At 42.4% G+C, this 25,394-nt stretch overlaps 1 protein-coding gene across 1 annotated transcript in view; it reads left to right on the top strand.

Annotated features, from left to right (window-relative positions):
• Window positions 1-1,486: 1,486 nt before the first annotated feature.
• The window catches only part of dnah1 (dynein, axonemal, heavy chain 1), a gene marked incomplete at both ends in the record, with an annotated part of 101,230 nt that continues 77,322 nt past the window's right edge, over window positions 1,487-25,394 (top strand). The window contains 21 exons of the mRNA XM_080750831.1: window positions 1,487-1,681; window positions 2,362-2,428; window positions 3,063-3,213; window positions 4,668-4,860; window positions 5,490-5,622; window positions 6,663-6,836; window positions 7,588-7,843; window positions 8,309-8,466; window positions 9,547-9,758; window positions 10,481-10,779; window positions 11,703-11,853; window positions 12,728-12,921; window positions 14,070-14,295; window positions 15,622-15,741; window positions 16,371-16,453; window positions 16,990-17,131; window positions 18,077-18,232; window positions 20,095-20,293; window positions 21,282-21,535; window positions 22,449-22,661; window positions 24,127-24,291. Coding sequence (XP_080606957.1) covers window positions 1,487-1,681; window positions 2,362-2,428; window positions 3,063-3,213; window positions 4,668-4,860; window positions 5,490-5,622; window positions 6,663-6,836; window positions 7,588-7,843; window positions 8,309-8,466; window positions 9,547-9,758; window positions 10,481-10,779; window positions 11,703-11,853; window positions 12,728-12,921; window positions 14,070-14,295; window positions 15,622-15,741; window positions 16,371-16,453; window positions 16,990-17,131; window positions 18,077-18,232; window positions 20,095-20,293; window positions 21,282-21,535; window positions 22,449-22,661; window positions 24,127-24,291 — 3,741 coding nt within the window. The remainder of the gene's footprint in view (window positions 1,682-2,361; window positions 2,429-3,062; window positions 3,214-4,667; window positions 4,861-5,489; window positions 5,623-6,662; window positions 6,837-7,587; window positions 7,844-8,308; window positions 8,467-9,546; window positions 9,759-10,480; window positions 10,780-11,702; window positions 11,854-12,727; window positions 12,922-14,069; window positions 14,296-15,621; window positions 15,742-16,370; window positions 16,454-16,989; window positions 17,132-18,076; window positions 18,233-20,094; window positions 20,294-21,281; window positions 21,536-22,448; window positions 22,662-24,126; window positions 24,292-25,394) is intronic.

The following is a 25,394-nucleotide window of genomic DNA, read 5'->3' on the forward strand; positions in this document are numbered from 1 at the left end:
ATAATCAAAGTCACAAACAAAAATGACATATAAAGACATTTTCTAGTTGAAAGGGGAAAGAATTAAAGAAAAAACGCATTATACTGGTAAGTTAAAAATTGGAAATGTATCAGCTGATTAGCTAATTGGCTGCAACTGAGAAGGACCGAAGGAGCTGCTCTGCTGTCCCCTCAAGTTCGTCGCTTTATCTCAAGAAAAACGTGTGCATCCATAGTTCATATTTTGGCTCCATCTACATTATACATCAGCCCCATCGATATTGATTATAATTGTAATTCTTTTACTGTAATTCTGCAATGGCTTTTCTGTTTGAAACATTAGATGTTATGATGATTAGCCTGCTGCTAGATACACAACTTAGTAGATGTCTTCTAGAATCTCGTTTATTGCATAGACCTGGTTTGTGGCGCCGCCTGCTGGCGGCTCAATAGGCGTCCTTCTCCTCCCCTAACAACTGTTGCCAGCTCACCGCGTCCAACTTTTTATTTGTTGGAAACCGAGATTTGAGCCAGCCAGGTGGTCAAAGAAGTTAACAACGTGATGGAAGCAACGGGACTGAAGTTTAATAAATAAGGTATGTGGAGGGGTATGTGATGTCAACTGTAATGATATTATATTACTTATTTGTCTTGTGACAGGTTGAGTTTGTAGTTCCAACACAGCCAGGTAACTTTAATGTCAGGTTAACGGTATGCAGGGCAGCCTATGTTTATGTGTTGGAATGCCAGACTTGATATAGGACACGTTTATAAACAAAACAGTGTAATAAAGGTTTATTCGTTTATTTTGTATATTTATGTTGACTGTGTTGTATTAGCTTATAGTCTATATAAAAGTAGTCTGCCTTTGTTTCTGTGATTAGCAAAATTAACCTAGACTGAGTGGTGGTGTTGTTGGTGTAATTACAAGGCCTACATTTGTTATGGCCTTTAATTATTTACTTATTTTAGAAATTAAATGACAGGGGTGGAAAGTAAGTAGGCCTAGCTGGCCTACTCAATACTGTACTTACGTACAATTTTGACAATTACAATTTTCAATACTTTTACAGAGGCTAATATATTTTACTCCACTACAATTATTTGAACATTTTAATTATTTTGTAGATTTTGATTACAAAACATAGGCTGCATTAAATGGTAAATGGTGCATTTATATAGCGCCTTAATCCAAGGCGCTTTACAGAGATTGTGCATTACATTCACCCATTCACACACACACACACACACACACACACACACACACACACACACACACACACACACACATTCATACACAAGGCACTAACCTGCTCAGGGCTAGGGGCTGGGGATTCAGAGTCTTGCTCAAGGACTCTTCGACACTAACTCTGGGGGAGCCCAGGATCGAACTCGGAACCCTTCTGGAACCCTACGTGTTTAATTGACACAATATTAGTTTAAATGGAAAAAGAAAGTAGGGGTTAGTAGTAATGTCAGTTAATTATTTGATATGTGTCCGTAACAGAATGGAGGGAGAGCGTTTGCCTGTTTTAGGGTTACTGAAGCCCCACCCGCCCAACACGCCTCCCCAACAACCCAAAGCCCACGACGTTGCAAGACCCAGGAGCAACAGACTGCCTCCCATCAGGAAGAACCCAGTCACTGAACACCACGGCCTCTACTCCCAGCTCATCTCTCCAGCTGCCAAGTCGAAAACCAAAGTAAGAACTGTAATCATGAGTCATGACGTAATACAGGGGCGTCAATTGGGTATGGCAGGGGTATGCAGCTGCTGGGTCCAGGGGGGGAAATAAAAGTTATAAATACATATAAATCCATGAATGTCTCTTTGTCTTTGTCTATCTGTGCTGGTTATTATATGTTGTTAAATTACAGTAAAATAACCACAAAAGCAAATGTAACAAAATGTCACTCTAACAAGGTATTATAATTATTATAATTCTCCACACTTTTATTCTCCCCATTTTGACAAAATGGTATAATACCAGGTTCCACAGGTCAGCTGCACCGGTGCAATGCATTATTCTTAATTGTGGCGCGTTTACTAACATGCCAAGTTTAGCTGCACTTCAGGCTGCCATATCCAGCCCAAGAAACCTTAGAAACCTGTGTAAAAAACTGACAAAACTCGTTTTTTTCCAGACATTGTGAAAATAGCAGATCTACATGCTCACAACGCCTCGCAGCGCGAGGCGTTGTGAGCATGTAGATCTGCTATTTTCACAATAGAACTGTGTTATACAAAATGTAATGCCTCTTTTCCATGAGGACTCCCATCTTTGCCATACCCTAGCTTTTGCTGAACTGACGCCACTGACATAATACTTTACGATATGCATTGGGCTGTTATCCACTGAACATGAATCTGATTCACTAACAGTGTTACAGAGAAGGAGCAGAGACTCGACAGAGTCCACACGCTTCAGAGTACCACAACACTCCAAAAGGTACGGTATCAATGTGTGCGTTTCTGCCATGTACAGACCATAGACTGTTAAAAATATGGACGATGGGAACCCATTGTTTCTATGCTGCAAAAGAAAAAAATTGCCCTTGTATTGTATCGTTTACTGGTATCCAATTGGAATGCTATTGGCTGCCAACGGTCACTTGCAACCACAGTGATACTTGGGACATTGTCTTGAGCTTGCCGAAAATAAAGCACACAAAGAAGAATCATCACAAACCTATGATCACAAGCCCCTCCTACAGCATACCCTGGTTTAACATCAACTATAACATAAATTGGACCATATTTTCACAAAACGCATATCATGGTGATTGAAACAAGGCTTTAAACTAGCGACAGGATTGGAACCATAAAGTATTCATGACAATGTTTATTAAGGTAAGAACATCAAATGTAAAAGTTCGGGGAAATGAATGGAATCCTATGGAGAACATGTTGCTTTTGGTACCAGAACAGCGCAACTAACAGCTAATCATCATAGGACAACTGGCCCCCTGATACAGACTGTTATCAACGTTTAACTTGGATTATCTAAGATGACTCACTGACAAAAAACATTTAGTATGTGTTGTGAAGAGATATATTGACTATAGCATTTTGTTCCTCACTAGATGTGTGCAGCCCGGTTGAAAGCGATCAACATGGACCTACGACTCGGCAACCAGAGATCACTGACTTCTATCCTGGTGGATATGCCCCCAAGGTCCAGCTGCCACTCCAAAATGTACCAGGACAGATTCCCCGCAAGCTAGAGATAGAAAGGTAGGTCTGTGTGTGTCCTGGCATATCTATGCTATCAGAATGGTTTCTGGCAAATAAGTTGTCTCTAAATATAAAGAAATCTAATTTTATTGTGTTTGCAAGTAAAAACAAAAATTACTGTCGTCATAGTGCAAAAATTTCTATTGGTGGGGTAGAAATGAATCAAGTTTCATCCACCAAATTTCTAGGTGTCCTGTAGATGATAAATTGACTTGGAAAGAACACATAGATACTGTAACCAACAAAATCTCAAGATCTCTTGGTATCATCAGAAGAATTAGGGGCTTGGTTCATCAGGCTTGCCTATTAACCCTTTATTACAGTTTAATTTACCCATATCTCATTTACTGCAATATTGTCTGGGCAAGTACATATCCTTCAAATTTACACAAATTACTCATTACTCAAAAGCAATTTGTAAGAATAGCTACTACTTCTACCCATTTGGCTCCATCTGCCCCTCTGTTTAAAAAATTAAATATACTGTCTATCTATGACATTAACACAGTCCAATCCTGTTCTTTCATTTATAAATGCACCTACCTTTCAGATATGCTTCCTAGACCTTTCAAGGAATATTTTAAGACCAACTCGCAGTTTCATGATTACAATCAGACAATATCCATCCACCCTTTAGTCGTACCACCCATAGTCAGTTCTCCTTTAAAGACAGAGGTTCTTTACTCTGGAATACACACATACGTATTGCCAAATCCTCATCTTCAATCAGTAACTTTAAACATAGATTGAAGGCCAGCCTGGTGAATCAATCCTCTGCATTGGGTTCTACCGCATAAAGTGGCTCTATTTCTGTATGCACGCACACACACACGCGCACACGCGCACAGACACACACACACACACACACACACACACACACACACACACACACACACACACACACTCGTGTTGTTTGTTAGAGTATATATCTTGTTTGAACTCTATGTTTTAACTTATTCTTTGTTTATTATTATAGGTAGGAACCTTGTATAAGCCCTATATGGGCTTCCTTTCTCGCCTGCACTTAAATCTATGCATTTTAATAATGTTAACCATGTATTGTTTTTTTATTGTGCAAATAAATAAATCAAATCAAATCAAGGTACAGAGAAAACTAAGGAATTCTAAATATGAATAAGGGTCTGTCTACTACACTACTACTAACTCAATACGCTCAATACGCCATTGAGCCGTTATCATGAATTGATCTACAATAGATTTCCAGAGAGAAGGCATGGGCCTGTGCTAGGACGTTTCCAGATACACACTCATACACAGCAAAATCATCAGTGTAACTCAAGAGTGTCAAAAATGTGGTTGTACGTTTATAGATACGCACTCATACACACAGCAAAATCACCAGTGTAACTCAAGAGTGTAAAAAATGAATCCAATTGGGTTCATTTGGGAGTTTATGAGAGTCATTTCTGTTACTGTTTTTTTTCTCCAACTAGACGCAGGAGGGAGTACCTGCAGCTAGACATAGCCCAGCTCCTGGCAGAGAAAGGCATAGACTCTAACCTGCTGATGTCAAGACGGTGGGGCGGGGAAGGTCACATGACCACTCCAGACGACAACGTCCCACCTGATCACGTGACCCGCTCAGAAAACACGGTCCCACCTGTGTCTAGCTACCTGTCCCTGGAGGTGAGCCTGCTGTCAACCAGTGGTGAACGGTATCAAACAGCTATTAGGCAGTTTAAGCTGCCCGTTTCTACAACCGCAACGCGAGGCGGGACTACGGCTGCGATGACGTAATCGCCGCAGCGGTCAAAATCATTAAGCCAACATACTGAACACTTTGGTTCCCATGGCGACACATCTATGCAGCAGACGTTGTAGACGCTACGTGGAAAGGGTGCTTCTGGCGTTGTAGCGATGGCTGCGACGGCGGCAGGTTTATCTATCGAGCGCTGATCATTTCCGGTTTTGCCGTTGTCATCTGCCGTAGCCGTCCAAAGCTTAAAGTCGCTATTCACTTGAGTACTGTACAATTGTTGAGCATCTGTACAGTACTTCACTTGAGTATTTGTATTTTTTTGGATATATGACGACAAGACAAATGTTGTATTTTTGTGACTCCACAACATTTCTAGGAAGGGAAAAAGTAACCACTTAAGCCACCTAAACAATTTTCATTATTTCAGTGGTGAAAATAGCAGATCTAACAAGCTCATCACTTTTGATTATATAATGTGTACCGACATTTAGAATACAACAATCTTTGCATATGACTTTTTCGTATTTTTTACTGGCGTTTACTTTTCTCCATATAGAGTTTTGACAATGAAGAGTATGACCCTCGTACTCCTGCAGAGTGGATGGGTCTGGGTTGGACGGAAGGATCACCTGATCGCAAACCTATACCTGCAAAAGCCCTGCTGCCTGCAACTGACAACACTCCGCCGGGTAAATTGCCGTAAAACAAAAAGTACACCCATTTAGGCCTAGGATTATTGACTGCTTTAACTATTGAAAAATAGCAGATCTACAAGCTCACAGCGCGGCACTGAGTGCCGCGCTGCGAGCTTGTAGATCTGCTATTTTTGAAAAATCGTGAAAATTTGAATTTTGACCCGATTCTATAAGTGTCTTTTGAATCCTTCTAAGATTTTTTGAAAAACCTATGTTTCTATGTCAGCAATCTGGCCGGCCATCGTCAAAGAAAAGGTCCTTTTCACTTAACTGGAGCTCAGTTAGTCTGTTCTTGAGAGACTACTATGTCAGTGGTTCTCAAACCTTTTCATGTGAAGGACCCCCAAGATGATATTTATTTGGCCACGGACCCCCATCTCAAAATATTTAGTTCCAGGGACCACCCAGAAGCAAAATTTGAGTTACAAACGTTCGCTTTGAAAATACATATATTCAAAGATTTGCACACATTTTCACAACTTTTTCAAAAATAGCAGATATACAAGCTCACAGCGCGTCACCCTGGTTATAGCATTCAATAATTTTAGGCCTAAATGGGTTAAAGCTGCAATCCAGAATGTATTTTGGGTGAATAACATTTTACATTTTTAACCAATCTGTATGTTAGAGTATGATGGGACAATATAACGAACACATAGGCAGTGGTTTGAGGTGGCCTAGTTTTTGTGTTATTAGCACATAAAGACTTAACAGAAGGAATAAAATACAACCATATTGTGCAGGAGACGTTTAGAAGCCAAGAGGCGTATGGAGAATTTCCTCTTTTGTACAGGGCTCCCTCGTAAAAGAGATCTTGATCTCAATGGGATTGTCACCTCTATAAATAAAGGTTATATAAAAAAATTAAATACATCTATTGAGCTTCAGATCAACAGTCAAGTGGTCACATTTTTGGCCATTCCGCGGGAGACCTGGGTTCGAATCTCGAGTAGGACATCCATTTTGCGGATTGCAGCTTCTTTTCCATTCTGTCCTCGTGGGTCCCCTCTCATTGCTGTGTTTTGTTTCTTAAGGCGTCCCCAAAACCCCCGGCCTAGAACACAGGTGGTATTTGGTGGGGGTTCTGGACTACTGTCAGGACAAACGGCAGTACCTCGTCCAGAAGGCCGACGAGAACGGCAGAGTGACTGATGAACGAGGAAAGCCTGTCCTAAATGGAGGACACAAACAGGGCAAGTTCTACTGTTGTACTTGTCAAGGGGTGTCGTGCATTGTTGTATCCTTTCTGATGCCTACGCAATGTCTGTATTCATCTCGTTGTATAACCACTTTCAACATATTGCCCCCGTTTTGGGCATGTCAATGTAGGGAACATTTGTCAAAAAGTTCAAAATGTTCAAAGAGTTGAAGAGGAAATTGCAATGATTTTCAGAAAATTAGCTAAACAAAATAATTCTAGAATTTACAAAAGTTTTCAAAAGCTGTTAGATCATCTATTTTCACTGTGTGAAACCATTATACAAAAAAGCATATGAATGAAACAGGGCTTAAATGTCCCCTTCTCTTGCCTCCATCTCTACACACATGTGATTATAATCACTATTATCGTTTATTGTGATAAAAAAGAAAAAACTATCACAATAATCATATTGTGGAGATTTAATTTATCATGATATCGTCCTCCGTCATGCACTGAGATCAATTCACCTTTTATTTGCCGAGCTGCATATCCGGTATCCATTTAAACCCTCTAATAGGTAAAACGGACCTGGAAATAAGGTACTTCTTCATACAGTCTTTTTCACTCTCTACCAAATCTCTTTGCCAAAAAGTAGCAGATCTACAAGCTCGTAATATGTCTCAACACAAATGTTCCACCCCAGGATAATGGATTTTGAGGATACTTTGATTATCGCGATAATATTGCGAATCGCAATTTCTTTGGTCACAATAATCGTGACAACATTTTCATATGGTCCCATCCCTACTACACACCAGGTGTGGCCCATGTGCTGACAGCCACCCAGCACTGGGTGCCCAGGGTGAGGCTGTTGTTCTGTGCCGAGGACCCGCGGGTCTTTGTGGAGCGCGTCTGCTTTGCCCAGCGCCTGAGGCAGAACACGGAGGCTCTGATGTTCTACCACCTGGCAGTGGACTGCATGCCCGTCTGGGCGGGTACGCCCTCCCTCGACACCCAGAGTCTTCGGCATATCCGAGGGCACGTGCTGTCCACGCCCGGCCTCAACCTGGAGACGTAAGCATCGGCTGTTTTGTTTATTATTATTTATTTTTTAAGATATGTTTTGGGGCTTTTATGCCTTTATTGATCGGACAGTAGACTGACAGGAAATGGGGAGAGAGATAGGGAGTGACATACAGCAAAGGTAGTGGGGATTGGGAATTGAACCAGCGACACGCTATACCGAGCCTATGTGGTATGTGCCTGGAATGTGCAAATATATGCTTTATATACAGTAATGACAGGTTTATTATGGTGATAGCTGTTGGGAAGAAGCTACATTAGGAGTGGCTTACCTGCATTATAACTTGTACTAAATATGCTGGACATTGTATTACAGTCTGGTGAAGTCTGACACACCAACATTTAACTACGGTACTCATACAAAGTATGAGCATGTGACAAATAATGATTGAATCCTGAATCTTGAATCATGTAAGAAAGGGAAACATGGGGGAAATGGTTGTGTTTACATCCCAGCCTGCAGGATGGCATGGGCTGCCTTGAGGCGGAGATTAAACTGGAGTATGATCGCACCATGAACCGCCTCAGCTTTGACAAGGTGGTGAGGTCCTGCCCAGAGGACTTCTGTCACATCACTCTACCACAGGAAGAACCCCAACGCGTGCAACACCAAGGTACTAAGCTAGCTTGATTCGTGTTCATTTTATCAGTCAACAACACCCATCATTCTGCATTTAACCACTTTCAATCTGGCATCCCTATTCATTGTAGCCGAAGAATTTCTTGAGAAATAAATATTTCTACAATATCTACAATGTGTCATATCGCGACATGTTGCGAGTTTGTACATACGCCTATATTCGCTATTCGTCATACCACAAAGTATATTGTGCTTAAAGGGCTGTCCACACCAATCATTATAACAGTAACTATAAAGATTTAGTTATATTTGAATACATTTTTTAATTCTACAAATTATGGACTGAGTTGCAAAAAATATAACTGTGTTGATCAACAAGATACAAATAAGCACAGTACCACATACAATCTTAATGCAGAAAATACAAGGGATAAATAAAACAAACATAAATAATCCAATACACACAACACCCAAGCCAGGATATTGTTTGAAAAATCGTCCTAATTAAGTCGAGTGGATGGCCAGTCCAGACCATAACTACTGGATGGGACAATATGCCTAAACTGTAAAGCGTCTGCTAAATATGAAAATGTCATATCACGATTATTGTGACAAAAGAAATCGCGATTTACGATATTATCGCGATAATCAAAAATCCATTATCCTGGGGCGGAACATTTGCCAAAAAATAGCAGATCTACAAGCTCACAATGCGTCGCACCGCGACGCGTTGTGAGCTTGTAGATCGGCTATCTTTTGGCAAAGACATTTGATAGTGTATTGAGTGATAGAGAGACATTTGAAAAAGACTGTATCAAGTACATAAGTACCTTTTACCAATTATAGAGGGTTTAACGGGTACCGGATATGCAGCTCGGCAAATAAAAGCTGAATTGATCCCAGTGCATGACAGAGGACGATATCACGATAATTTAAGTAACACTCACGATTATCGTGAGTGTTTTTTATCACGATAAACGATAATATCGCGTATCGTCCCATCCCTAGACCTAGACGACAATGGTGAACAATATATACATTGTTATAATTATAGTCCTTGGTGTGGAAGGATTGTAAAGATGTTCATTGTTGGCCCATTACCACCTGTCTACAGGGTTAGTTTCAGTCCCTGGCTGTTCCTTTAAGAAGAACCGTGCTGCGTTCATCTTCAACTCCCTGCTGACCAAGCCAGAGGTGATCCGCGTGCTCTCTGAAGTCCGGGCTGCGTGCAACAGGACGGCGGCCATGAGTCTGTTCCGCGTCACCTTCGCCAAGTCACTGCGCCTCGAAGAGTTTGAACTCGCCCAGTCTCAGACACATGCACAGGTATGAACTTTGATTGATTGATTGAAGACTTTATTAGAAGTTTGCATAGGAAAAGGTACAGTTTCATGACGGTACAGTTCACTGGTACAAGGTCTACTAAAAGGAGATCCGAGAAAATACTAAGCTTATTTCTACAGGAAACCATTTAAGTATCTCATATAACATTGAATGACAGACGAATAGAACACAGTACTATGCAGTAGATATGTAAATAAAATAAAATGAAAGAACAAAAAAAAAAAGAAAACAGTAAGTCTAAACAAACAGTAAGTATATACAAAGAAGGGGCAGGGGAGGGTAGGCCTGGGCTAGGTTTTTTTTTTTTACCAGTTGCGAACGGCTGCTGCCTGTAAGTGGTTTTTCAGGGCAATTTCTTGTCAGGGCAATTTTAAAGGATTTCAGGGCAATTTTTAAAGGATGCTGACTGACCCAGTCTCAGACACATGCACAGGTATGATCTGACCCAGTCTCAGACAGTGGACGGTGGGAAAAGTACTACATTATTTTACTTGAGTAAAATTACCAATACTGCAATATACTCTGTTACAAGTAAAAGCCCAGAAATCAAAATGCACTTGAGTAAAAGTATGAAAGTGTTGACATCAAAATGTACTTAAAGTACCAAAAGTAAAAGTACAACATTTTTGAAAATAGCAGATCTACAAGCTCCCTGGGCGTACCTACAACAAATTCTTGAGCGTTTTGTTCTCCTCACGCTGCAGGTCAGCTCCTATCTGTGCAACTCGTGGGTGACGTCGCTGTGCGGCGCCATCCGCTCCGAGCTGCGGGACATGGGACCGGGCTGGTACGACCTGAGCCAGTGTCGCTGGGACGTGTACAAGATGTCCAAGCTCTGCAGGCTGCTGTCTCTGGCCCGCTACAACCTGCAGGACTCGCTGCGTTCCATGGTGCACCACTCGCTGCTCAGCCTGACGCGGCTGGTTCAGGACGCCTGCCACGCCGTCCTGGCCTGTCCCCGGGACATGGTCTGGGGACAGGACCTGGTCACCAGTCCTTACACGTAGGAACACATGCACACACATACCTGCCACGCCGTCCTGGCCTGTCCCCGGGACATGGTCTGGGGACAGGACCTGGTCACCAGCCCTTACAAGTAGGAACACATGCACACACATACCTGCCACACCGTCCTGGCCTGTCCCCGGGACATGGTCTGGGGACAGGACCTGGTCACCAGCCCTTACAAGTAGGAACACTTGCACACACATACTGTACAGCAGGGCATTCACGAATAGTGATTTTTAGTATTCTAATTATTCGATCTCAAAGTATTCGAGTAGTCGACTATTCGACAGGACTGGCCAAACTGTTAAATATTAAGTAAGCAAGAGGCGAACATTGTGAAAATAGCCGATCTGCATGCTCACAACGCCTCGCAAATCTACATCTCACAATGCATCCCGACGCATTGTGAGCTTGTAGATTGTCTATTTTTTAAATCAAAATCTAAAACCTAACTAGTAACTACAAGTTGTCAAATAATTGTAGTGGAGTAAACACAATATTTGCCTCTGAGATGTAGTGGAGTAGAAGTAAAAGTACAGACAATTGGAAATACTCCAGTAAAGTACAAATACCTCAAAAATGTACTTGAGTACATTAAAATGTTCTTACTTACTTTTCACCACTGCACGTATCATTAATGCGCTCTTGCTCTCTGTCTCTCATTGACTCTGGCCCATATGACGAGCTCAGTTTTGGCAAATGTATTTGATTGTGCTGTAATAGTGAACATGAAAAAGAAAGGTTTACAGTTCACATTTGTTGCGTGCTTTGTCAGGAAACACTAATGAACATGCCATGTCATGTGTTTGTGTGTCAAGCTTTATTCATATACTCCATTCCACGATGCTGTCACTTGCAGACACAGTCGTGCGCTTTACATGTGTCGGTAATGTTTTCTCCGACATCCACTGCATCCAGGCCTAAGAAGAACCCTCTGTTTCTGGTGGACTTGGTTCTGGACCAGACTGGAGTCCATTACAGCACTCCACTGGAGAGCTTTGAGCTGTCCATCATCAGCCTGTTTGATAAGGGCATTCTGGCTACGCACAGTGTTCCACAGCCTGATAAGGTACAACAGTGTTCATTTCATCTACTAAAACTATGACGAAAAATGTTTGTCTACTAAACTTTTTCACTGACAAAAACTAAGCTACTGTATGATGACTAAAACTGTGATTAAATATGTTGAAAATGTTGTCAACAAACAATGACTAGAAGAAAAGTTTGGGAGGGACTAGTGGACAAGAGATTCATCAGAACTAAGACAAGTCATTTTATTTAGCGGGTGTCACGCTCAATCTACCAGCTTGTAGATCGGATATTTTTGCCATACAGCTAAGTATAAATCAGGCATTACGTTGCCATCAAAAATACATTTTAGTCAACTAAATCAACTGTACATTTAATCGACTAAAACTAAAACATTTCAGATGACAAAAATATAAAAAAGAAAAAACAAAAAAACAATAGGCTCTATCTGCCTTGTCCTGCACTGGTTCTGCCTTTTTTATGTTGAATTTGCTAAAACATAATTTTTGGAGAAATAAAAACATTTAAAAACGTCACTATACTGCCACTGAGGAGCTCCATTTTACATAAACCAAGTTTGAAATTAGAATTGAATACACAGAATAACAATACGAAGGAACTGAATTACAATGGTAGTGGATGGAGTGTCCCACCGAGTGTCCAACCAAGACACAGCAACCAATGGGTGTGAAGAAGGGAAGGACAACAGGCGGGACTTGACAAAGGGTGAATTCTGGCGTGAGCGAAATGTAATTCAAACCGAGGAGGAGTGCCAGACCAATCTACCCAGGGCATAATTGTTTCTAATAGCTTTGGCAGATTCGTCTGGCCACCACAAAACCGGTAGATTTTTGGGTGATGATAATGGGAAACGTGAAGATTATGGTGATGCCATTGAACCACGCTTCTGTCAGTTTGTGATGCAGCATCTGTTCGTGGGTGGCGAGCCCGTGCTGGAGTCGGTGGTGTTGTGGGAGCCCGCGGTGTCCCAGCTGAGAGAGGAGGTCCGCGGTGCCCTGCGGCAAGCCACCGTCCCCCTCAGGGCCTACGCGGCAGAGTACCACAAGTACCTGGAGCTCCACAACTCAGACGTAGAAACCTTTCTCCAGTAAGACTTTTACTAAAATCCGATTCAAGCTTCTTTCCTTTCTTTCTCTTTCTGGAAAAGCATATGAGTTCACAGGGCGTTTTCCTGCAAAATGTAACATTGGAGGCAATGCAGATCCGTTTCTGTTTCCGGTCAAAACAAGAATCGCTATATTGAGGCAGCATAATGTTGGATTAAATGCAAATCAAAAAAGTAGACTGGTGGTCATTGGTGGTGGAAGGCTTTTTAAAATAGCTTGTCATAACTCATTAGTAGTGAATGAGTTATAAAACTGACAAATGTGTCAATTGTTATCTAGATTCTTTTGAAAAACCTGTTGACGTGTTGTAATCAGCTATTTTCAGATTTGTGTGTGTGTGTGTGTTTGTGGTCGTGATATGGTCCGTAATTGCTTCTTTTAGGGGGAGTGTAGCGCTATTCCGAGGTCCCGTTGTTTCGAGGTCCCAGTAGTCCGGGGGAGTCCCTTTTTTGCAAGTCTTTCAGTCCGAGTGTATCAAAAAAGCACCTCGGTTAAGGTGGAGACGACAGAGGCTTAGGCGCTGTCTAAGGTGACCTTGATCCACGTAACACACCCTAACCAGACTGCATGGGACCTCCAAACAACGGGACCTCAGAATATATAGATTTCGCCTCTTTTGGGCTTGTCTTCATAGACCTGGGTGCTTGTTTCTAGGGATGGGACGATACGCGATATTATCGTTTATCGCGATAAAAAAAACACTCATGATAATCGTATCGTGGAGATTTAATTTATCGTGATATTGTGCATGCACTGGGATCGATTCACCTTTTATTTGCCGAGCTGCATATCCGGTACCATTTAAACCCTCTATATAATTGGTAAAATGTACTTATGATATACGTATTTGACACAGTCTTTTTTTCAATCTCTATCAAATGTCTTTGCCAAAAAATAGCCGATCTACAAGCTCACAACGCGTCGCAATTGCGACGCGTTGTGAGCTTGTAGATCTGCTATTTTTTGGCAAATGTTCCACCCCAGGACAATGGATTTTGATTATCGCGATAATATCGTAAATCGCGATATCTTTTGGCACAATAATCGTGATATGACATTTTCATATCGTCCCATCCCTACTTGTTTCTCTCTCTCTCTCGTGTGTGTGTGTTTGGGTTTTGTGTTCCAGAGCCCACAGTAAGGTGGATCAGACGACCCAGGAGGTCCACAGAGAGGTGGTGCAGCACCTGAAGGAGGCGGAGCGGCTGTACTCGTCACTGCCGGCCTCCGTCGCCATCGGTGCGTTCAGCGTCAGCGTGGAGCCGGCGCGCCAGGCTCTGGCCCAGAAGCACCGGGCTCTGGCCGACGCCCTCCTACGCCGCCTCGCCTGCAAGCTGCGCAGGCAGCTTGATGCTGTAAGTCAGTGGTTCTCAAACTTTTAAATTTGAAGGTCTCCCCTTAACTCTGACAAATGGAACCAAATTTCATTTGGTTTCATTTGTATACTGTCAGAGTTACAGACTTGTAAGAGTCAATTTAGACCCTCTTAAAGGAACCCACTGAGTCCCTGGAATCCTCTTTGAGAACCAGTGATGTAAGTCTTGGCCAAACTGGGACGTCTGGTCACCCTAGTTTACCCTGTACTTAGGAGCTTAGTAGGTGGTGGAAAAAATATGTTTTGTCACTTTTGACTTGATCGATTGACTATTTTATTAACAATGTGCATAGAATAGAAAAGGAAAATGGAACATTTTGAGCACAGAGCACTTTATGGGCATGTTAAAATAAAATCCATTTTCTTAGTCTCTAAGGAGTCTTCCTTAAAGGTTTATGCAGAGATCAAGTCTTTTTCTGTCAGTTTCCCTTTATGTTTTTGAGACCAGCAGTCAACCCTGAATAAAAGGACAAAGAAGGGCACAACAGTTTACCCTAGCCTAGGGTGACCATATATTCAGCCTCTCAAACCGGGACCCTTAAAGCAATGGACACTTTCGCTGTGTCACGTGCATGCCCATTCTCGAACATTCATGCACGCGCACATTTATATGCACCGTACATACAGTAGGGGTTGCGTACAGGCAGCGACTGATTGACAAACAACCTTAGCGTTGAATTCAGACACGCAATGTATTTGTTCATGTTTTCTGATTGGTTAGGTGAGCATGTTTACATGACAAGAACATGATAAACATCTATGGGACCACTGAAAACAACTACTATTATTTTATTCTGGCGAAAACCAGGACATATTAGTGTTTTATATATATTTCTCGGGACACGCAGCTTGAAACCGCGACAATCCCGGCCAAACCAGGATGTCTGGTCACCCTAGTTTACCCTGTACTTTAGAGCTTAGTAGGTGAAAATATAAGGGAAATGTGACTGTAACCTTTGGGTCTATTTGGCTCCAGAAGTCGTACTGTATAACAGTCAGTTATTTTAGTTATTTAATCACTGGTATGACCATTCCACATTGTTGTGCTTTTTGGCCACTTCTTTAAACTCTATTTTTGGACGCATTAGAATATAACTCTATTCGTTGTTTAACTAGCCAGCGTTGTGTGTGTGCGTGTGTGTATATGTGCGTGGGTGGGCGTGTGTGTGTGTGTGTGTGTGTGTGTGCGTGTGCGTGTGCGTGTGCGTGTGTGTGTGTGTGTGTGTGTGTGTGTGTGTGTGTTTGTGTGCGTGTGCGCGTGTGCGTGTGCGTGTGCGCGTGTGCGCGTGCGTGTGTGTGTGCGCAGGCATGTGAAGAGTGTAAGGCCATCAGTATGAAGCTGTGTGAGACGCCCAACAGCATTGAGGAACTGACAGAGCAGAGGAACTGGATGAAACACATCCCAGAGCAGCTGAAGAGTCACGAGGTGCGTAGAAAATAACCTGTCTATACTCTTTTCATCAACCCATTTCTTATTAGATATGTATATTAATTAGGGCATTCACGAATAGTGATTTTTAGTATTCGAATTATTCAACCTCAAAGTATTCGAATAGTCGAATATTCGACAGGACTGGCCAAACTGTCAAATATTAAGCCAGCAAGAGGCGAACATTGTGAAAATAGCAGATCTACATGCTCACAACGCCTCGCAACGCGAGGCGTTGTGAGCATGTAGATCTGCTATTTTCACAATATTTATCTGCGGAACCGAGTCACATTAAATGTAATACCTACAATTCCAAGTGCTTGTCAGGGTGTGGAGGTACCCAGTTCAAATATGTTTATTTTGGGAGTCACGGCCTAAAAAGGTCTGAGAACCCCTGGTATAGAGCATTAACACATTCATCCACCAGGGGCATTGACAACTCATTATTATTACTTCCTATCTAGCCAAGCTTTATAAACTATATATTTTAGAGAAAACAATGAAAAAAAAATCGACTTCGGTGAACAACGTCGAATAGTGACTTTGATATTCAAATATTCTAATATTCTAATAGTTGGTGAATGCCCTAAAATGTATCATTTTTTTCTTTAATCTTCTCACAACAGGAAGTGATGAGCCAGATCCTGTCAGACTATGAGATGCTTGAAACGTTTGCCTACAGCCTGCCAAATGTGGACTTCAACATTAAGTAACTATGAGCCATTGACAATGATGCATCTACATCAGGGGTCTTCAACCTTTTCAGGCCAAGGACCCCTTAGTTGAGAGAGAGATGAAGCGGGGACCACCACAACTTTTTCGTAGATTCCATATAGTTTCATTGTTTGGCAGCACAATCATCAGTGTATTTTGGCTTCATGTCAATTTGTGTTTTCAAATATTTAACCACTTGAACTGTCTATACTTAATAAACTTCTACACCAAACCTCTTTGCTGAAAATAGACGATCTACAAGATTCACAAGGCCTCGCAGTGCGAGGCGCTGTGAGCTTGTAGATCTGCTATTTTTGGCTAAAGTTCTCAGAATATGGACGCTAGGGTTCAAGTGGTTAATATAAAAAAGGAGAAAAAAAAGTTTCTATCACTCAAAGATTTAGAGGACCTCCTATAGTAACTCTGGGGACCCCGGACCCCTTGTTGAAGACCCCTGATCTACATTTTCTGGGAGCTGTTTGTGGCATGTTTTCAGTTGTTAATGAGTCCCATTGCGCTTTCTCTCTGCAGGTGTACAGCTGTTGGTTGGCCTCAGAACCTGATGAAGCAGATCCAAACAACTGAAGGCCAGCATGTGGAGAGTGAGGAGCGCTTCCACAAAGTGCAGCTCGTCGACCAGAACAACTTCCAGGAGCGACTGGACTCTCTACAGGTCAGCTGAGCCACCAGAGTGCCTTGATATTTCAACTAGTTTTTAACTAGTGGTGTCATAACTAGACGTTTGTCATGGGTCAATACCAATTATATTGACCTGATATGATATTTTCCTCATATTGTGAAAAGTGTATCTGATGAAGAAAATTGACAGCTACATTAGATCAAGGGAGGGACACTTTCAAATTATTAGCCTACATCTGATCAAATCTACACCGGTCATTGAAACCTCTACAAAGGCATATTTATTAGTTGAATCTTAAGTTGATTTAGGTGAAAAGTCTTTAAACAAATACTGAAAATATCTAATCACAAGATCACAACGGGCCGCGATGTGACGTGTGAGCTTGTAGAACTGCTAAAGTGTTCACTTCATGTCAGGGACGTGCTGGCCATTGGGAAAAGCAACAACTCCCGAACAGCTGGTTAATTCCCGGCCTGGACCGGCCATTAGGGAAAAAAAAAAAAAAAAAATGTCGGCCTACAAAGTAAATCGTCACTATCGGGCAGAAACCTTCTGCATCTCCAAGTTTCAAATTTGTAATTTTTTTCGCAAAGCAAAGCCCTGCTTCATCATACAAGGCCGTCACACAAAAGTAGTGAAAACAGCAGATCTACAAGCACACAACGCCTCGCGGTGCGAGGCGTTGTGTGCTTGTAGATCGGCTGTTTTCACTAGTTTAAATCATTTTTAAAATTATAAATACAAAACAAACGACATACATTTTGGACATACAAGGTTTCCACCCGACAACGACGAAATATAACTTACCGGTATGTAATTGGCAGACTGGCTTGTCACTTTGTCACAAATCTTTGAGTAGCCCACAAATCTTTTGAGAGGCCCTTCGCAATGAGGGCCTCTCCAACTCTTTTTCCCGGGCTGAATCAGGGGCCCAGCATGTCCCTGCTTCATGTGACTGTGTTTTACTGGATCTTCCAGATGCTGGTTGCCGGGTTCAGCGCCCACGTGGACGTGGCTCGTGCACATGAGATGGCCAACGAGGTCAGGCGTGTGGGCAAGCAGCTGAGCGAATCCCAGACCATGGCACAGACCTACAACAACAGAGAACGGCTCTTTGGAATCCCTGTCACTAATGTGAGCTTACCCAGTTAGACCTGAACAATACCAAAAAACTTCTTCTAAATCCTAATGGTTTCTTTATCTGTGGTGGTAAAGGACCCCTAGAGCTATATATATATGTGCGCCGACCCCCATCTCGAAATATTATATATCAGGGACCCCCCCAGAAGCAAATATTTGAGTTACAAAGTTAAAAAAAGATATATTCAAAGATTTTCAAAAAATCTTGTATATCTGCTATTTTTGGAGCTGTGTGAAGCACAGGCTCCCTATACGTGGCCGTGTGGGTCTGTCTGTGTGTGTGTGTGTCTGTATGTAGCCTGAACTTCCTAAACTTCGGCACGCTACTAGTCCCACAGTTTTGCCACCACACACTCGCGCCATATGTCAAATCGACCGGCTTACTCGGGAATCGTGGGCTAGTAACTTGCTAAGAGAAAGGTTCAATAGTTTAATTGATATTAATTTATTAGTGAATTAATTTTCCCCATTGACTTATAATGGGAATCGCAAAAACTCACATTCAATTATTTGTCTCTCGCAAACCACAGGGGCTACAGTTTCAAGACTTGGAGAGGAGGTTCATAATGATTTCAAGGATTAAATAAAAAAATAATTGTGTCATTTGGCCTCATGGTGGCGCTATAACACCCCACTTTACGTTTTGGCCTGTAACTCTTGAACCGTAGGTCGGAAAATTAAAAATATTTTTTCCCTGGATTCCTTGGGTCATGACGCATCTCCCCATATAGGCCACGCCCATTTGCGCCATGATAGATTTTCCGCCATCTTGAATTTTCTCCAAAACACACTTTTTGCTCCTTTTCCTACATATTTTCTTCAAATGTCACAAAAATCGGTACACATGATCCACACACACACACACACACACACACACACACACACACACACACACACACACACACACACACACACACACACACACAGCTCCACTTCACACGGGTGTGATTTTTAATAGTTAAAGCATAAAATAATGGTTAAAGTAATAATGCGTTCCAGGTTTTAATGGGTTCTAAGAAAGGGGGACACATCTTTCTTCAGGCAGAATACTTGAATGAACGAATATAGCATTTCCCACTCTTTGCAGGCTTTTAGGAACAAATCATTCCCAGGGGTCATCATCGCCACGCTGGCTCGTGGTGGACGGTTTTGTCAAAATTCCAGAAACACAAAGAGAGATCAAACCCTGAATGACCATGACAGTAACTCAGAGAGACTACGGGTCCATTTGGTTCCATTTGTTACACTCTCAGAGTTATGGGGGTCCTTGCAAAAAAGCATTTGAGAACCACTAGTACTAGTGGTATGACACTAGTAGTGTCATACATAAGCGCCTTTCAGACGGGGCGCAGGTGCTACGGGGGTGCTCTCGGCGCCCGCAAGCGCATGCAAGAGCGAGCGCAGCGATTTCACGAGAACCTGCCCGCTCGCCTCACTTCGCCGCCCCTAAACTTCTCCGCGCGGCCAAAATAACCGCCTGGCTCTCATTGAAAATTAATTGCTACGGGGCGCCCGCTGGCCTAGTGGTCAAGGCGCATACCACATACTAGGCTATGATGCCTGCTGGCGTCGCCGGTTCGATTCCCGATCCGGACGACCTTTGCCGCATGTCATTCCCCATCTCTCTCCCCATTTCCTGTCAGTCTACAATCCTATCAAATAAAGGCATAAAAAGCCCCAAAACAAATCTAAAAAAAATAATTAAAAAATTAATTGCTAGGACACGGCGACCGCGCTCCGTCTGAAAGGCGCTTTGTTCTGGAGAAAACCTGGAGACAGGCAAGGCCAAGTCTTGGCCACGGACGGGTTGATGACCCCTGCTCATTCTTCTTTCCTCTCCTGCTGTATCATCACAGTACGATCGGCTGCAGAAGCTCACGAAGGACTTCCAGCCGTTCAGGGACCTGTGGAGCACCACCTCTGACTGGCTGCGTTGGCAGGAGAGCTGGCTCAGCGACCCTCTGTCCACCGTGGACGCAGAGCAGCTGGAGCGCAGCGTCCAGGACGCCTTCAAGACCATCACCAAGTGTGTCAAACACTTCAAGGACGTCCCTGGTCAGTCACGAGTCTAGTGGTGCCAGTGCCACAGTCAGGGTTCCCACGGTCATGAAATTCCTGGAAATATTTTGAAATTAGAAAAATATTTTTCCAGTACTGGAAAAGTTTTGGAATTGATCAAGGGTCCTGGAAGGTCCTGGAAAAATTAGCTGTGTATTGTTTTTGGTTATTGATTTTGTTAATACCTCTGAAATGACAAATGAAACATTGGCCAAATTGTCAAATATATAGAGGCAGAAATTGTGAAAATAGCAGATCTACATGCTAGATCTTCTATTTTCACCATGAAACCGTGTTAAACTAAATTCCTCAACTCTTAGTGCTCGTCAGGGTGCCGGGTCCCCAGTTGAAATATGATTATTTCGGGGGTCACGGCCTGAAAAGTTTGAGAACCACTGTCTTTGGGCATTGCGCATAGGAGTAAGCGACTCTTTATTGAGCTGAATTATTGTTATATAGTCCTGGAAATCGGGTTAAATATTCTGGAAAAGTTTGGGAAAAGTTTGGGAAATTAATTGGTAAAAATGTGTGGGAACCCTGCGCAGTTAATCCAACCAATGGATTTTAGGGACTGTGAAGAATAAGCTATTTTAATAAAAGATTTGATTTTAGGTGAAAATCCTTTAAAAAAATACTGAAATTAGCTAATCTACAAGATCACAACGGGCCGTGATGTGGCGCGTGAGCTCGTAGAACTGCCATTTTCGGTATTTTTGTGCGACATCATCATGTATAAAATAAGACGTTAAGTGTTTTAATCAGACTAATAGTTTTAGTTGATTCGAAACATTTTATTCAACATTTTCTGTGTCAACTGTCAATTCATTGACATAAATAACAATATATAAAACATTCAAAAACAAAAAAGAGATGCACATCGAAAATGCACATCGAAAATGTCATTGATAGAATAATTACTTAGAAAAATAAATAATTGATACGGTCACTTGTGTGACACTTCAGAGTGCGATCGTTCTCCTTCCAGACTGCCAGATGGTGGCGACTGACCTGCTGGGCAGGATTGAACAGTTCCGCCCCAACGTGCCTCTCATCCAGGCCCTGCGGAGCCCGGGGATGAGGATGCACCACTGGGAGGCGCTGTCCGACCGCGTCCACATGAACCTCATGCCCAAGGCCAACCTGACCCTGTCCCGCTGTCTGGAGATGGGCCTGCAGAACCACATCACTGAGATAGCCCGCGTGGCCGAAGTGGCCGGGAAAGAGTACGCCATCGAGCAGGTGCGTGCAAGTGTGCCTATGTGGTTTGTCCTACACCCAGGAGGTAGTGATGCGCATGTCTGTTTTCTTTTCTTTTTCTTTTGCCCGACCCACCAAACCCATTATGAGAGGCCTGACAAAATGTGTTAATGCACAACCCAAACCCTGAACCATCAATATAATTGCATTTGAAGCTTACCCGAACCTGCTTTACATGTGGGGCGACCTGCAAATCACTACCAAGAAGTGTCCAAGATCTAAGTAGGCCTACGCTGAACACAAAAACACTTTTTGGTGGCATTTAGACCCCCCTCCACATGTACACGCACGCACGTGCACGTGCACATGCACATGCACACACGCTCACACAGACAAAACATTAGCAAGTCAGATATTTAGGTCAGCTCTGAGTTACGGTAATTTAACACAAACATTTCACGTGCGTATGGCATGACCTATAGCCACACAGTTTGTAATGCACATTTTTGAGCGGTGCTAACTGCTCTTACATCTGGCTTTATGTGTATGTATGTCCGTCCATTCCTATGTCCGCCCCACAGAGCTCGGCATTTGCAAAGCTTTGCGATACACTTAATGAAATTAACTCATAAAAGGCACTACTCACTTCACACTGAGTGTCATTTTCTTTTGAGCGGTGCTAACTGCTCCTACATCTGGCTTTGTGTGTATGTATGTCCATCCCGCAAAACCGGCATTGGCCAAACTTCACGGGACACTTAATAAAATTAAAGGAGTAGTTCACCCCCAAAATGACTTTTTTTTTATTGATTACTCACACCATGGAGACTTGAGTTCAATAATAGTTTTAGTCTTTGTCGCATTCCTAAGACAATAATTTACCCCCATTGATTCCGAATGGGGACCCAAATGTATCACAACATATACAAAACAATATTTTGTTGTCTCCGACTAGGCTCTGGACAAGATGGAGTCTGAGTGGTCGTCGGTGATGCTGGACGTTGTGCCCTACAAGGAGACGGGGACCTTCATCCTGAAGAGTCCAGACGAGGCCTCACAGCTCCTGGACGACCACATCGTCATGACCCAGAGCATGTCTCTGTCTCCCTACAAGAAGAGCTTTGAGGAGCGCATCACCGCCTGGGAGAGGAGGCTGAGGACCACTCAGGTAAATGTGGAACACACCCACCACACACACACACACACACAGTACGAATGCACAAATCATAAAAGATTTACTAAGCTACACTAACTTCTGTCTCATACTCACTAAAAGTTTTGGGGTGGCTGGGGGGCGAGGGAAAGTAACAACTTTATTAGGAAAAAAATAAGATAGGAAAGTACGATACATTGGTTCTCAAACATTTACATTTCAAGGTCTTCCCTCTGACAGTGAACAGGTCCATTTGGTTCTATTTGTATACTGTCAGAGACAGAGTTACAGACTTGTAGTCAATTTAGACCTTCCTAAAGGAACCCACAGAGTTCCTGGAATCCACTTTGAGAACCATTGCGATAAAACACTAAAATTAGTTCTACAAGCTCAACTTGTGAGCTTGTAGATTGGCTATTTTTGCAGAAGACTCACCACTAGAATAGGGCTTGTGTGGTAGCTAGTTGCTTAGCTACTTAGCTGCCAAAGTATTGCCCAACTAGGGATAATCGTTATAAAAAACACAATCATATCGTGGAGGTTTAAATGTATCGTTGAAATTATCCCCCTTCATGCATTGGGATCATCGCCTTTTATTTGCCAAGCTGCATATCCGCTACTGTTTAAACCCTCTATAATTGGTAAAATGGACCTGGAAATAACGTACTTGATACAGTCTTTTTTTCACTCTTTACTGAATCTCTTTGCCAAAAAATTGCCGATCTACGAGCTTGTATATCTGCAATTTTTTGGCAAATGTTCCGCCCCAGGATAATGGATGTTGGGGATATTTTCATTATTACGATAATAATGTAAACAGCAGTTCCTTTGGTCACAATAATTTCCATTTAGGCCTAGAATTATTGAATGCTTTAGCTATTGAAAAATAGCAGATATACAAGCTCACAGCGCGGCACCGAGTGCCGCGCTGCGAGCTTGTAGATCTGCTATTTAGCGAGCTTGTGGATCTGCTATTTATTGCAAATATTGCAAATCTTTGAATATATGTATTTTTAAAGCGAACGTTTGCAACACAAATTTTGCTTCTGGGTGGTCCCTGGAACTAAATATTTTGAGATGGGGGCCCGTGGCCAAATAAATATCAGTTTGGGGGTCCTTCACATGAAAAGGTTTGAGAACCACTGACATAGTAGTCTCTCAAGAACAGACTAACTGAGCTCCAGTTAAGTGAAAAGGACCTTTTCTTTGACGATGGCTGGCCAGATTGCTGACATAGAAACATAGGTTTTTCAAAAAACCTTAGAAGGATTCAAAAGACACTTATAGAATCGGGTCAAAATTCAAATTTTCACGATTCTTCAAAAATAGCAGATCTACAAGCTCGCAGCGCGGCACTCGGTGCCACGCTGTGAGCTTGTATATCTGCTATTTTTCAATAGTTAAAGCATAAAATAATAATTCACCATATGTGTACCCGTTCTAAATGGGTTACGTTGTGCTGCCGCTGGGTCCTTTGCAGGACGTGCTGGAGGAGTGGCTGACGTGCCAGCGCTCCTGGCTCTACCTGGAGCCCATCTTCAGCTCCGATGACATCACCAGCCAGCTGCCCACGGAGGCCAGGAGGTACCAGAGCATGGAGCGCACCTGGAGGACGCTCATGAAGAGTGCCTCTGATAAGCCTCAGGTCAGGACCGCTGCAATACTACACCACACCACACCGCTACTCACTGAGATTAACCTGATTACTTACCGCTAGACTCTAGAGCAGGGGTTCCCAAACCTTTTTGGCTCAGGGCACCCTTATATTAGGGCATTCACCAAATATTCAAATATTCGAATATCAAAGTCACTATTCGACGTTGTTCACTCAAGTCGAATATTCGCTTTTTTTTGTTTTCTCTTTAAAAAATATATACTTTATAAAACTTGGCAAGATAGGAAGTCATAAGAATGAGCTGTCAATGCCCCTGGTGGATGAATTTGTTAATGCTCTATACCAGGGGTTCTCAAACCTTTTTAGGTCGTGACCCCCAAAATAAACATTATTTAAACTGGCACCCCTACATTATATATACATTTCACTCCCAGCACCTTATATTTATGTCATATTTACTATTACCTTTAGCATAACAGTATGATCTAACAATTTTCTTTAATCAAAGATATTATACTTTTTGTTATTAAGGCAAATTATTATAAGATTATGACAACATATTCGAGTAAATCACATTACTTGGCACCAGTGCCGCATAATGCATTTGATAATGTTTTCTGGGCAAGGAGGCATACTGGTTTGGGGCTCATAGCATAAATTCCAAATATTATCACGTTATCTCGTGGCACCCCTGGACTGCCGTCACAGCACCCCAGGGTGCCTGGGCACCCACTTTGTTTGTTTGTACAGTGTGTACTAGTCCATTTCTAATTTCGAGTTAAAGGAGTAGTTCACCCCCAAAATAATGTTTTTTTTTACCCTAACCCTAACCAGATAATAATTTGATTCTAATAAATGTACTCCCATTGATTCTGGATGGAGACCCAAATGCATTTGGGTCTCCATCCGGTATCAGTGGGGGTAAATCCGTAAAAATCAAATTATTGTCTTAGGAATCAGAAAAAATAAAAAAATAAAAATTCCATGGGGTGAGTAATTGATAGGAGAAAAAAAAGTTTTTTTGCGTGTGTGTGTGTGTGTGTGTGTGTGCGTGTGTGTGTGTGTGTGTGTGCGTGCTTCTGTGTGTGTGCGTGCATGCTTCTGTGTGTGTGTGTGTGTGTGTGTGTGTGTGT

The sequence above is a fragment of the Nannobrachium achirus genome (genome assembly GCF_963921795.1).
Source record: "Nannobrachium achirus genome assembly, chromosome: 20".
In the NCBI taxonomy this organism is placed as follows: Eukaryota; Metazoa; Chordata; class Actinopteri; order Myctophiformes; family Myctophidae; genus Nannobrachium; species Nannobrachium achirus.